The 15,591-nt window shown below is 33.7% G+C and overlaps 1 protein-coding gene across 1 annotated transcript; it reads right to left on the minus strand.

Moving 5' to 3' along the window:
- Nucleotides 1-4,184: 4,184 nt before the first annotated feature.
- Nucleotides 4,185-15,350, minus strand: LOC106716494 (tyrosine-protein kinase hopscotch). The gene is made up of 22 exons (XM_045681455.1): nt 14,833-15,350; nt 14,526-14,677; nt 13,724-13,882; nt 12,392-12,569; nt 11,891-12,045; nt 11,645-11,737; nt 11,095-11,214; nt 10,858-11,006; nt 10,644-10,778; nt 10,429-10,556; nt 10,055-10,191; nt 9,157-9,354; nt 8,734-8,884; nt 8,121-8,259; nt 7,557-7,631; nt 7,302-7,417; nt 6,703-6,972; nt 6,219-6,371; nt 5,926-6,099; nt 5,505-5,677; nt 4,797-4,946; nt 4,185-4,355 (listed from the first exon to the last, which is right to left on the minus strand). The coding sequence occupies exons 1-22, from the start codon at nt 15,070-15,072 to the stop codon at nt 4,217-4,219; spliced, it is 3,384 nt and encodes a 1,127-aa protein (XP_045537411.1). The 5' UTR covers nt 15,073-15,350; the 3' UTR covers nt 4,185-4,216.
- Nucleotides 15,351-15,591: the final 241 nt, after the last annotated feature.

Consider the following 15,591-nt stretch of genomic DNA (forward strand, 5'->3'; position numbering starts at 1 on the left):
AACTTACGGCGGCCGAGTCAAAACACAATTTACAATATAATATTTTTTTATAAAGGCCCAAAAACTTCAACTAGCACCTTTCATCCCAAAATCAGTCCAACATGGTCACAATACCTCATTTTCTTCCTAAATAAGTTTTACATTATAAAATTAATAATAAATCTCTAAACAACAGTTATAATATATGCATGGCAATTAGCTATGAGATTCTATGCAAGGGAAGATATTATTTACCAATAGTTTTTTTTACCTCGAAACTTAATCACATGATTTATACATAAACATAACCTCAAAATAATTAAATTTATTTCCCTCCAAAAAGTTTACAGACTATATCTCACATAGAACCTCATAGATCTCATAGACAATAGAAACAGGCTATAAACCAATCAAAACAAATACATACATACAACATCTAAGACAAATACAATGGTTCCGTGCTTAATTAAATTACATATATATCTTATCTATGTTCAATAACAGCTAATTGTGACAATAGTATAGGTACATTGAAAATACTATAGCAGTTATATAAAACAAAACATATATCTATGACGTCATAGCAAATTATATATATTTCTTTGAAACGACACCAGCTTAATCAAATAGTATTTTCATAGCCGAAGGTGGCAAACTAGAAAGAGGCCACTTTAATGGACCTAAATCGTTATTTTGGCAACGGTCACTTCACTAAGCGCCTATCTCTGACAGAGGAAAATACGCATAGAAAGAAAATATTTCCCCTTCTTATGTGACAACTCCTCCAACTAATTAACCTCTCCTTCCCATCCCTTCCTTATAAGATAAGGGTGGGTAGAAAGAAGACTAACAGACACACAATATGATTATGAAGCATCACTAGTCAATACAAAATTAATGTTACGACGTCGTAGTTATATTTTTTTTTCAAACACTTTTTAAATGATCATTCAATATCATCTTTGGTTTCAAATTAATAATGCCTTCGACCATTCTGACAATAAATAATTACAGTATTATTTGCATTAAGAGCATTAGAAAAGCCTATTGGCATTAGATAATAAATCATGTCTATATAATCCGCTTTTAAATTTCTGAATGGTCAGACTAGCAAAATTAAATATTTATAATTATACGTATACAATAAATTCTTCTTAATTTAAAAATTGACTTAACATTATAAAACAATATATATACTCGGGCAAGTTATCTGACTTAACATTATGTTTGTTTACTTAGATTTCATAACGAGCATATTTATCTATAGTATATTACTAAAATGTATGTCACCATCAACTCAAACATCTCATTGCACTTAACAAAAACATAATTATATTTACATAATAATCATAAAAATATATATCTAAAGGCAAATGCTTCGAGGAACCACAAAATTCAATATAAACAAAAATCATTCTGTATATACAATGATTGTCAAGATGATCACCTGTAGCTTAAAGGAGGGCCATACACGGACGAAAAAAATACCAAATATCACGAGGATGGAGCAGTAGTTAAAATAAGAACCCACGTTATATTTATTTTCTAACTGATTTACGTGATTTTTGTATAGGGAGACGGATTAGTTTAAAACCTCACACCTGCAGGGGGGGGTCTAAAGGTTGTTAAATAAACCTCACGTAATAACAACCTCATATTAATATGAAATATAGCTTAACATAACGTAGACTAGGGATTAATGGTGCAAAGTACTAGATATGGACAATAAAATCCCCAACGTAGGTCTCAATAGCCCTCATGTAATTTATACAGCAAAAGTCTGTGACGTCATTATCATCAGGTGTCATGATATTGCGCATGGGTAGTCTGTAATTTCGATAGCTACAAAGTGATTTATTTTTGAAAACTAATAGGTACCTAATAGAGTATATTGTTAAAAAAAAAGAAATAAAAATTGCTCGTTTTCAATTGACATAAATGTCATTCTCAACTATACATTGTAATAAACTCCAAATTTAATAATCTAACATCATTATTGAAAATATTTACCTACAACAAATAACAATAGTTTTGTCTTGTCATACCAATAATAAACAATTATACAATAACACATACATAAAATAGCGTTTTCTAATCCACAATATTTATATTTTTATTGTCAGTTAAAAATTCATCACCAATATTTAATAAATTGATTAAAATTTCAATCAATAAACTCGTAAAAAGAAAATAAATATAAAATAGTAATTTAATTGTTTTCCGACGTTAAAATTATTATTATTTCAGAGTTTATCAACGCTTAAATTAGTGATGCAACGGATGTCTGTTTCCGTTTCCGCAAGTGCGGAAGTTCCGCACCCTTTTCAACATCCGTTTCTGTTTCTGTTTCCGCAACTTTTATAACGGAGATAAAACGGAACTTTACGACACCTGAGAGATCCAAATGCGCGACGCGAGACGCGCAGTCCGCGCGCGGCCTTTCGGCACTTGTCGCATTTGTTTGTTTACGTACTTTTTCTTGAATTTAAGCGCGTAATATTTTCTGCTGCTGTTTGAAACAATCAGCTTCTCTTGCTGGAGTTGACTGTCTAGTTGTTGTCCATATAAAATTTGACAACTGGCAAAATGTGACTATTTCATATTTACGAGTTATTAAATGTGCTTTTGAATAAGTGATAACCATGCAATATATCATCATCATTATTAAAATCAGCTCACTATACATCCCCACTGAGGGGCTCGGATCCTACCCCAAATTTGGGGTGATTAGGCCATAGTCAACCACACAGGCCCAGAGCGGGTTGACTTCACACATATCATTGAATTTTTTCTCAGATATGTGCAGGCAGCATCACTATGTTTTCCTTCATCGTAAGAACGTCGGATAAATGTATATATCTAAATCGAAAAACACATTGGTACATGGCGGGATTCGAACCCAGGACCTGCAGATTGCAAGTCAAGTGCCACGAGCCACCGACGCCTAATAATTATATCTTTTTCTAATCTAGATTTGGTGTATTTGATACTTAGCACATTCACTGTTTACAAAATAAAAAAAGGTAACAGCTGGGAGCCAAAACTTTTTATGGTGAATTTTTATTTAGTATCTGGGAATGTTTGAACATATAGATAAATTAATAATGTTATTATAATTATTTAAAAAAAACACATTTTTTGCATTTGAGCACTAGGGATCATCATTTTGAGCTCTAGGGATGGCAATGGTTTAGTTCACTAATATGTAGATATTTGTTCCACTATTGCATTTCTATGTACTAATATGTTACAAGATTTTGACAAAATCAAGTTTTTCATCAAATTCCAGAATATTGAGTAAAACATGTAAGGATACTAATCAAAACCAGCTTTTATCTCTTCGGTTCAAGATCTTGAAACATTTCATACACACCCACACATGTGCCATAGCATTGTCACTGAGAGCTGGATAAAGAAAGAGCTGGACTAAGAAATACCCGCAAACGCCGCCGAAGTCCCTGCAATCACGAACGAGGAATTCGTAGGCGCATACAACGCAATAAATAATAAGAAGGCGCCGGGTATGGATCGCATCCCTAACGTAGCTCTGAAGGCGGCAATGAAGGGAAAGCAAAATGGGTTTCAAAAGGTATTTAACAGTGGTCAGCAGTGAATGTATTAATAAAAAAATATATTTGTTGTTTTTCAACACGAGTGGTTTGGCGAATATTAATTTTTAAATAGTGTAATTTTGTTTCCTGAAAATGAATTAAAAAAAAAACACGTATTTTAACTTATTGAAGCACAGTAAAAATACATACATTGAAGGTCAAAGGACACCGATATCCAATGCCTTAATAAATTAAAAACAAATACAAACTGTTCTTACCAAAAAAAAAAAAATTGTAAATATGTTTTTTTTTATTATTTACACTTCTGTTTCCGCTTCCGTTTCCGTTTCCGTTTCTGCTAAAATTTATTTTTGACATCTGTTTCCGTTTCTGGTTCCGGTAAGACACTTCCGTTGCATCACTAGCTTAAATGTTAAAAATTGCACTGCTGTAAATTAGTGATTTTAAAAAATATAACGTTGTTCGTGTAAAAGCGATATCAAAGCAGAAAATCTTTCTCTTAAAATTATATATACTTTAATATGATTGACATAGAAATTTATTAAAAATATTCGTTTTATAAAAAAAAATGTTTTCAATCGTTCTATAATTTTTAACACCCACTTTAGCATTATATACTTTGCAATTAGGCGATAATTAATTCTTCAAAATTCATAATTTATAATTCACTTATATTCGTCCATAAATCTCTTACACATGTGTACGAGATCAATAAACTTTGGCCTGAGGTTGGGGTCGAGGGTCCAACAATCCTTCATCAGATGCCGGAATATCTCCGACGGACAGCCTTCGGGGATTTGGAAACTAAAACAAATATGCACTATTGTTACACCAAAATATGTAGCAATCCAGCCGATTCGAATATTTACGGAACAAACTCGGACTTATAACAGAACAAAATTAAAAAAAAAAATAATGATCCGTCTGTATGAATTATTGTTTATCTTTATTTTGATATAAAATACAAGCACACTGCAATTTTATTTATTTGTTTTTAGTGTTTCGACTCACTGTTCAGTCCTTTTTTTACATATTACAAGGTGGCAAACGAGCAAGCGGCCACATGAATTCGCCGAAATGACGAAACGACCGCTACCCTCAATCGACGAAGGAGGAGACGCACAAAAAGAGAATATTTAACCTTCCTATGCATCTCCTCCTCCATCAAATCCGAGGTGGATCCCTTCCAATCCTTTCCTGAATAAATAAATAAAATAAAGGCATATAAACAAGTAGTGAGGTTACCATGAGGCGCGCTCTCGAGGTCGGTCGACGTCAAACTTGGGCACCTCATGACGTGCACGAGAGAAGATCTCCCAGGCGGTGACGCCGTACGACCACACATCACTCTTCGTCGAGAAGTGCCACGGCTCCACCGCAGACTCCGGAGCGTACCTATACATAACATACACACATTTTATTTTTATATATACATTCTGCTTCCTCCACACAACTACTTAAATAGTGACATTTTTGAATAAAAAAAAACTGAAACAATGTAAAAAACATTTCACTCATATTTTTTTACATATCGAACCCCTAGATGAAAACTTCTTTAATTAGAAAAAGTCTAATTTAGAGTTACTAGAGTTTAGAGCTTGTACCCACGACTCCGACCGCGCGGAATAAAAAAAAGTGCACACAAGATAAAAAAAGTTCCTATGTCCGTCTCCTAGTTCTAAGCTACCTCCCCATCAATTTTCAGCTAAATCAGTTCGACCGATCTTGAGTCATAAGTAGTGTAACTAACACGACTTTCTTTTATATATATAGATATGTTTTATTTTTTTATATCTTTTAAAAAAATTTAGAAATCAGTTTTTTTCAATTTCTGAAAAAAAATATTTTTTTAAGTTACCGGAGTCTTCGTATCGGGGTCGATATATAAAATTTAAGACGTTCTGCGATACTTCTACAGGGTGAGGGTGGATTTTAAATGTAACAAATAGTTACCAATTAATAGGCAGCAGTCGTTCCGTCTTGATCCTGTAGGCGCTCTCCTCCTTTGGTATGATCCTGGCGAGGCCGAAGTCTGAGATCTTGACGTGGTACTTGTTGACAACTAAGATGTTGCGCGTGGCCAGGTCGCGGTGCACCACGTTCTTTGCCGACACGTGGTCCATACCCTACAGTCACAAGTTATCTTTAAAACTAGACACTACTCACGGCTACGACAAAATAAATATTATAAAATAATTGCATACATTGATCCAAGAACGATACTCTTCCATTGTATAGTTTATACATGTGACAAAGAGAGAAACAAGGAAAATAATAATTTTACTGCCTCCAAAAGAGATCTATTGCCAAAGAAGAGATTAGAACACGCGCGCTCTCTATGTGTTACTCTTCTCTATACATAGACTTTACTTACTGTAGCGATATCCTTTGCGTATTTGAGCAGATGCGATATCCGCAGCTTGTCACCCTGGAACTTGAGGTAGTAGTTGAGGGAACCCTCCTCTAAGTACTCCATCACGATCAGCACATCGGAGCCGTGGTCCCACGAGTAGCCCAGGATCTCCACGATATTTATATGCTGTAGAGACTGAGAACACACATTAATTTTTAAATAATCCAGGTAAAGACTCTGTTCTATATCCCTAAAATTACATTTTATACAAATTAGAGTTAAGTTTACAAAAAATTGTAAGTTATAATAGATACCTTCATTATTTCCAATTCGTTTTTAAAGTCTTCATATAAATTTCCGTTTCTTTCGGAAGCTTGCCGAGTCAGCTTCTTGACCGCCACTTCCTTCCTTTGAGATTCTTGATTGTCTCGTTCCATCCACCCCTTGTACACGTGTCCGTAGTTACCCTTTAACATGATATAAACTTTAACATTTTCAGTGCCGAATCCGCTTAAAAATTCTCGTTAATTTTTGTTCGTTAATTCGTTTATTAAAAAAACACAATTCATTAATTCCTTAGTGATTCATATAATTTTAATTTGTTCAATATTTTCCTATATTATTGTATGTCTTATCAAACCAAATGTTAGTTCACTTTCTTGACGTTTTGCAATCACTAGCAAAAAATATTGTTGACCACAAGGTTTTTTATTACTTAAGAAATTATTATTTTTTATATACTCTATGGTGGCAAACGAGCAAGCTGCTGCAAGAAACACTGCTGTAAGTAACACTCACGCTGCCGATCTTCTTGGTGAGCGTGACGAGGTAGGTCTTGCCCTGGGAGACGATGGACTCCATGAGGCGAGGTGCGGCGGAGGCGGCCAGCTCGTCGCGGTCTTCGGGAGCTGCGCACGCGCTGCTGCGCCCGCTGCCCGCCCCGCTGCCCGCCCCGCTGCCCGCCCCGCTGCCCGCCCCGCTGCCCGCCCCGCTACCCGCCGCGGCCCGCAGCGCGTACGTCAGCGCGTTCATATTCTCCAGAGAGTTCGATGACTTGTTGTCCGAGAACTATACACACCGACTTCAGTTATCGTCTTTGGATAACAAATTTTAACAGGGGGACTAAAAATTACTATAAAGTGCAAGAAACCATAAAGTCCTTTGAAGTGTGCTTAAAGTATGTTTCAAATAAGAATGATTTGCATCATATATTTGCGCCATATTGTGACGTCATAGTTACGTTCAATAATTAGATAAGACCAGTAAATAGAATTAAAATTATGTTTATTTTAAAATCTACGGGATCAAAAAAATTCATACAATGGCCACAAATTGCCATACTTTTCTAGATTCATACAACATTTACTATGTTAAAAGTTGAACATTTGAATACTCACAGGATTGTCATAAGAGTCTGACATGGTGCCATTCATAGATGGCACACTGCTATCCACAGATATCAGCGACTTGTTGCTACCCGCGTCGCTCAGTTCACTCGGTATAAACCTGTCACCTGCATTTAAAGAAGCAACCCCATTATGTTAATATGACATACTAATATACTAAAGGTAGCCCTTAGTGATAACTACACGACTCTGAGTGCGGATATAAAACTTTTGTATTGCTATTTTATAGAATAAAAAAACACTCACTTGAAACAGTGTCGGCGTGCTCTAAATGATCGAGAGAGATCTTTGGTTCCTCATATGTGTGTATTGGCACATATTCTGAAAAAAAAAAAACATAATTACGTCAAATTCAAATAAATAGGTTTCAATGGTAATACTCGTGACTACCTGATCTTAATATGTTATATTAAAAATTCGAAAGTTTGGATGGATGGATGTTTGTTTGAAGGTATCTCCAAAACGGCTCAATGGATCTCGATGAAATTTAGCATAGATGTAGATCATAGTCTGGAAGTACACATAGGCTACTTATTATGTTTTTTTAATTGCACGCGGACGGAGCCGCGGGCGACAGCTAATTAGTAAATAAACATAAATTTTATCAAAGGATATTAGATCAGATCCCAATATAACGGATTAATTTAACCTATAGACAGATCGCAATAAAACGCGAAACGTGTTCTATTATTTAGACAAATATTTTTCCTTCTTATTCAACAATGCAAATTAAATAATTTTCGGATCGATCTTAAGAATCTAATATAGATTTATATACTGTAACGGGGTGTCAAAGTGTGAGGGTGTCACCTCTGTGCAGCATGTGGTTCATGTCCCGCATGATCTCCTGCGGCCGCAGGGGGTCCGGCTGCCAGCACTGTCGCATCAGCGCCCACACCTCGCCCGGACACCGCGCCGGACGCAGCAGGCGGTCACCCATCTCGTAGCTCTGCACATGTCTCACACTCAGCTTACACTCATCAAACATCTCACAGAGTCGGCTTTCTCATAACAATTGTAACATAACTCTCTCAACACTCTTTTTTAACAAGGTACAACGGACAACAGTATTTGCTTTATTCAACTAACAAGAGGGTAATGTTTTTCGAGTTTGTATATACGTAAAAAGTTTACAGTAAACTTTAATTTATTTTTTTAATTATAACGCGGCAAACGAGGAAGCAAACAGCTTAATTCGGTGAAATGGCGAAGTGTCCGCAGCCCATAGACATCTTTAGATTATTTTTCTTCCTCAGAGAATCATAGAGTATATTCTGTTTTTTTTTATTTAATTAAACTTAGGTTATTCTATAAGTATTTGATACAATAAACTCACGAACAAGTTGAATATTGATTTTAGGGATGATATTTTTTACGAGAAAAAATAATAACTTAGACATAAAGTAGTATGTGTTGTACATACCCTCGCAGTCAATACTGGATTAGTGTCATTTGGAGATTGCCCGTAAGAGAATATCTCCCACAAAGTGGTCGCGAACGCCCATATATCGGCTATGACCGATCGCTTCGCCAGGTTCAAATCTGAATAGAATTCAACAGGTATCCAATGTACGCTGAAACAATAACGGAAACATTAAATTAATTAACCCACGTTGAAATATTTACAAGAGACCAAATTGTAGGTCCATGGCTTCCTAATCAAAATTACATGTCCAATTTTAAATATGTACTTACTAATACATCCTGTATAGTACGTATTTGACTATGATATAAATGTTTGCAGATATCTTAGCGGCTCTTAGCATTGCGCATCGTTGCGCAGATGACCTTGAGCCGCTTAAATATTTCAAAAGACTACTACTGTAAAATAAACAAGTTTACTTACTCTAGTTGCGTGTAGTTGCGCAGTGTGGGTCCAGCGAGCTTGACTACGAGACGGTCATGTGCAGCGGCGGCGAGCAACAGACGACGACAGCGCACTCCGCCGTGCGCCACGCCCGCCTCAGACAAGTCCCACAGCGCACGCGCAAGTCCCGCGCACACCTTCTTCAACTGAAGAGGCTTCACCAACTCCCCGTGCTCCCTACATACAATCAATAACCTTAATACATGGCTATAGGTCGGTATTATGTGCCTATTCGATTTTCGCCATTTTGACGCTGAAGGTAGTGGTTGGTAGAGATTTTGTGCATTTCAACTAATTATAAAGATATAATTAACTCTCAGTAACAAAGAAAAACTGCCATTTCCAAGGAACGACCTATGTATCCCATTCCAAATCTACTGTTACAACTTTAAACAAAGTAACATTATATTTTCCTCGTCATGTAGATAATTACTTTAAATTGTGAGATATAATGACGTGAAATATTATGTTATACATAGCAAATGTAATAAAGGAATAAAAAGTGTTCTTTTAGAAATATTTTGGAATTCACAAAAATTATATAATGAGGTATATTCATTGTTTACAAAATGATTGGAATATTTTATTTCATTGAATTAAATATTACAATAAACATGCTGTAAATGCGGAATTCAGTTTATCTGTATATCCACTCATAATTAATACATTTTCTAACTTTTAAAACATATCAGTTATCACATCCTAAATAATTCTTAGAAAAAAGCAGATAACATAAAAATACAATTTTATAGTAGAATAAAATATTTCATTTTCGCTGAAATATTTTTCGATATCCATCAAGAGACTGGGACCTTTTGATACTTAAACACTAGAAATAATGCAATTAGTACATGTTTATAGTAATTCTAGTACTCACCGTAGGTAATCATCAAACGGTCCATAAGGTAGGTATTCCAGTACCATAGCTGTTGGCGAGCTCAATGTAACTCCATACAATCTTACTATAGAGCTTGATTGTACACAAGCCCATTTACTTGCCAATTCTATGAAATCCTAAAAGAAAAAAAAATATAAAAAAAATAACTAAAGAGCTTCAATGGTGGAGAATTTGAGAAGCAGGTCGGAGATGATGATCACATAATCAAAACAAAGTAATGAGATTGAATATGGATAAATACAAAGGTAGAAGACCATAGAAAGTATGGATATGGATATTGATAAGGAGTGACGGCTGATAGAGATGTATAGAGTGTAAAATTAAATAAAAAAAAAATTAAACATAAGTAATACCTTTAAGTAGTCAGCAGCTTTATCTCTTTGTAAAGTTTTAAATGCAACAACCAGTTTTTTAGTTTCGTCCAATTTCCACAATGCTTTGTATGTGGCTGTTATGTTTTCCGAACCCATTTTCTCAGATCCTATCACATTAATAAAAATTTTGCTTTAGATTTTTTTTTAAATATTGTAGACTATTCTAGTTTAATTGAAAATTAAAATTATATTACCTGTATAAAGGAGTATATCTTTATTAGGCAGACATCGAGGACTTCTGTTGTCTTTAAGGATTTCCTGCAACTCGGCTTGATCTATCCGTACACCTTTCTTCACTGGCTCACCACACAAAAGTAGCTGGGATTTATCTATCATACATTATAATATAGTTAGCAGAGATTGAGACAAAGATATATTAAAGTCTATGTAGAAAAAGTAATTTCTTACCATATTCAGATGGAGGTATACATTCATTCAGATATATCCTTCCTTCAGGATTCTGATGACAGCTAACCAGTCTTTCAATACTAAAATATTCTTCCTTATTAAAAATATAACAGTGACCTTTGAATTCCAGTCTGTATGTCTCTGTTGTACTGAAATGAAGTACATAGTAATGTATTAATTTTTAACACAATATTAAATAAAAATAACATTTTTTATAAAAAAAATAAGAATAACCACCTGTTTTTTGTACAAACATCAAGGTAAAATACATTGTAATCATCTTGACACTGCCTTAATATGTAACAGCCGTGTTTCTTCCCACGTTTCTCTTCCAATTTACGATACGAAAATGCACCCCTGTAGAAAATAACATTGATATATATAGAATTTATTTGTATATTTGTATGCTAGCTGTCGCCCGCGACACCGTCCGCGCGTAATAAAAAAACGTAGTAAACATAAGTAGCCTATGTGTTCTTCCAGACTATGTTTTACATCTGGGTCAAATTTCATCAAGGTCCGTTGAGTCATACCGGAGATACCTTCAAACAAACATCCATCCATGTGAACATTCGCATTTATAATATTAGTAAGATTCGATTGCTTATTATTTTCGACTTTCACATGTACATTTATCGGACGCACATATCTGTGAAGAAATTCAAAGACGTGTGTGAAGTCAACCAACCTGCACAGGGTCAATGTGGTTGACTATGGCCTATCCACCTCTAACTGAGGATGTATGGAGATAATGATGAAGATTTGTTTATTAATTTTATCATCTTACCCAACAGGACCATGGCATTTTATCCGATGCAATTCTTTCAACGAAGGCGTCTCGTCGTCCTTTGATAAATTGAACGTCCATTTTACCATTAACCTGGAGAAAAAAAATATTACTGTTTAATTAAAAAATCAAAATTTTCAGCTGCCAAAGAACCTATACAATAATATATTCATCTAATTTTTTCAAAGGGAATATGAGAATGTGAATATGTTTTTTTTTCAGACATAGAACTTTAGTATTACTAACCTGTAGTATCCATCACATATTGATATAAAAGATGAAAGTTGTTCTTCAGTTTTGAACTTGAAAAACAATGGCGTACCTCTTCTAGATACTTCTACAGAATTATCACCATTTCTCGTTAGATAAATTAACTCTTCTACTGTACAAACATGAAACCACTGTAAAATGTTTTTTTTATTAGCATTTAAAACAATGAATAGTAACTTATCTATTTATGTAGCATGTGACTGCTAATTATTATTTATTTGGAATTAAACAATAACATACTTGGAATAAAACTCTAGTAAGATTTTTTGATTGCAATTGAATAAGTCAAACTTAAAAAAAGATGTAGCAGGATGAATAAGTATGTACATAATATTAGTTTAACGTAATTTTTTTTAAAACCAAAAACATTAATAAGCCATTCACTTGACCAACATGTGACATATCCCAAAGATAAGCAATATTCAACACTTGCAATAATGAAACAGAACACCAAAAATAAAAAATATTAATGCTCACATCACGTTTTAAGGTATTATAGAGTCTAATTCCAGGTTGATGTGGATGAAAGGGAGCCACAATGACACGTACAGGTATAACATCTCCCCCATTTTGCCATAAAACATTATCATACTCCTCTGATAGGTAATTAGGCGCCAAGCCGTATAATTGTTGCAGATAGAGATTTTTAACATAGCTGAAAAATATAAAACATGTAAATGAAAAATATTAAAAAATAAACTTATGATAGTCTGTGACAACGTGAGCAGTTATCACAAGGTCCGAAATAAAATTCCACAATAAGTTGAGACCTATGTTACAAATGATTGTCTATTGGGGGAAGTTCCTCACATTAAAATCCACAATTACGTAACAACTTTTAAGTTTCAACATTTATGGTCTAATAAATATTCTTAAGATATAATTATTTAAATGCATTGTGTCACGCGCCATTTATTTTACTATTAGTAAAAGCGAAAGTTTAGACGGATGGATGGATGTTTGCTAGAATATCTCCGGAATGGATCTTGGTAAAATTTGATACAGATGCAGAACATAGTCTGGAAGGACATATACTTATTAAGTTTTTTTTAATTCGACGCAGAGGACAGCTAGGTAATCAAAAGACATAGGTATTTTTTGTTATAAAATCATATTTGACGTAGTGTATTGGTTAATACCTTTTCTATAAATTTTGTAGAGACCATGAATATCAAGTTGAACAGAACGCGTTGATACCTTTTTATGCACCATTGACTTTACAGATTGTTAACTTTTTGCCCCCACAAAAACATTCAGTTTCATGCCACACAATATCACGTAAAAATAGCATGTAAAAACTATACTCTTTTTATATCAATCTACAACCAAATAAACTTATTCTATTTTAAGTTGTAGTAATAATAATCTAAAAATTTTTAAAATAAATGTAATGGCATATTGACTATTTAATGCAACTTCTATATTGAGAAATATTTCTGTAATCAAATTGTTTCACATGTGATAAAATTATTATAAACCTACTTCATATTTTACGAAAATTGTGATATTTTATTTGATGAACATTTAAATGTATACCTTATATCCATAATCAATCATGATAGATATTATTTTCAGGTAATACCACAAATACATATTAATCTATATATATAAAAGAAAGTCGTGTTAGTTACACTATTTATAACTCAAGAACGGCTGAATTGATTTGACTGAAAATTGGTGGGCAGGTAGCTTAGAACCAGGAAAAGGACATAGGATAATTTTTACCCGTTTTCTATTTTTTATTCCGCGCGTACGGAGTCGCGGGAAAAAGCTAGTAAGAAATAAACAATTTTATACAAAACAACTTACTTGACATTATGACCCACAGAACACAGTTGAGGGAGATAATCATGTGCATATTTCTTTGGAAATGGACCATGTCTTCTTACAATAACTTTTGGAATATATTTCTTGTAATTTTTAACAACATCATTGAGTGGAAGCTTTTCTTCTAAAATTGCACGAGTCCTAAAACAAAGATTAAATATATATCCACTATTAAAGAGTTTCTAGAATCACAGCTATGTTAAGGAAAATATTAATCACTCATATGTATATGAGATATTCAGTTGTGGTAAATTGCTTCATCAAAGTTGTCAAAAACTACATAAAAGTGTGTCATTTAGATTTAAATTTTCCTCAAGAACAGTAAATAATCATGAATATTTTTCTGTTTTTGAGTAAAACTGGATTTCAAAATAAACTTGTAACAATTTATCAGTGACTAACATGCACTTTGACTTTATATTATTGATAAGATATTCTTATTACACAATTAGATGAATTACACAGAGTAATTATTTATGTTTTAATGTTCAATTTTAAGATAAAACACAGAAGTGAATGTAAAATCCTTATTATTTGACCCATCCAACAAAAAGAGTTACTCTTAGATGTAACTCTTCATTCGATAGGTTAATTCATTTTCCCTTATAAGTAGACCAAATTTTTAGGCAATCTAACAAATATTTCCAAATTCATTAAATCCTCCAAAAAAAGTCTCCACTAAATTTTGCACTTTTATTCTTTCACTTGTCTGAAAATTTGTAATACTCAAGAAAATATTTGTGTAGTTCTAAAACATATTTGAACAATTCTTATCATGACTTACATATCTGCAATTCCCAATCCCAGTAATTCTTGTTTGTGCTCTGGATACTTAATTTCTGGTACCTTGTTTTCATTTACATCATTCCGTGCTTGTTGAAAATAATAATCATATGTTGTCTCATCTATTGTTATTAGAAGTCCAAGTCTTGGTACCTGAATAAACATTAGTTACATCTACATCACATTGCACATTCTTACATTCAATATATTTTCACCAAAAACAAGTTACATTAAGCAATTTTTGTAAAGGTAATCAACCTATATTTTTATAAATAAATTTTTAATTTCGTGACAGTCTTTTTATTTACCTTGAAACGAATTCTCAATTCATAATCACGACAGCCAGCAAGAACCAGACAGTTATCTTTAAGGAAATAATCAGTGCCTTTGACTCTTAATGCAAATAAAGTGCGCGTCAGAGGTGGTATGTTATACTTTTTACACAAAAGTATGCACAATTCTTCAGCTGTAAATGTATTTGAACACGAAATAATATTAGGGGTACGGTCAGTTACCACCGACACTTTAACAGTATCCACCGATGCCATAGTTTATTTTGTAAACTCGAACCACAAAAAATCTGGCGACGCCAACAGCGATAACACTTATTTTACACCAAGAAGTTGTGTTTAATATTGTCACGGTATTTATATATCTCGTTCATCTTGTTTTATGATAGTAACAGCTAGTGCACACAATAAATCAATTAAATAACTAAATGTTTATTTATAAACCATCTAAGGTCACCACTACCACTACCACAACACAACACTGGTGCTGCGCAAAGAGTATATAAATTAGTGCTGCGTTAAATCTGACATTTTAAAAACCAGTAGTGTCCTGATATCTGTAAATGGATAGGGTTAGGGTCATTGTATGAATATGAAGCTTTTACTTCGATCCGAGTTCCGAGTTGTCTGTTGATGTTACTGACAGTTAATTCTATCGCTATACTCTATTGTTAGTTCGAATTCTTGTCACCGTTATAAACTAATACCATCAGCGCCAAAATGGGGGAAATCAAATGTGAAAAGAAAAACACGTTAGATAGCCTATCCATTTATAGA

Source organism: Papilio machaon, chromosome 16 (genome assembly GCF_912999745.1).
Source record: "Papilio machaon chromosome 16, ilPapMach1.1, whole genome shotgun sequence".
Lineage (NCBI taxonomy): Eukaryota > Metazoa > Arthropoda > Insecta > Lepidoptera > Papilionidae > Papilio > Papilio machaon.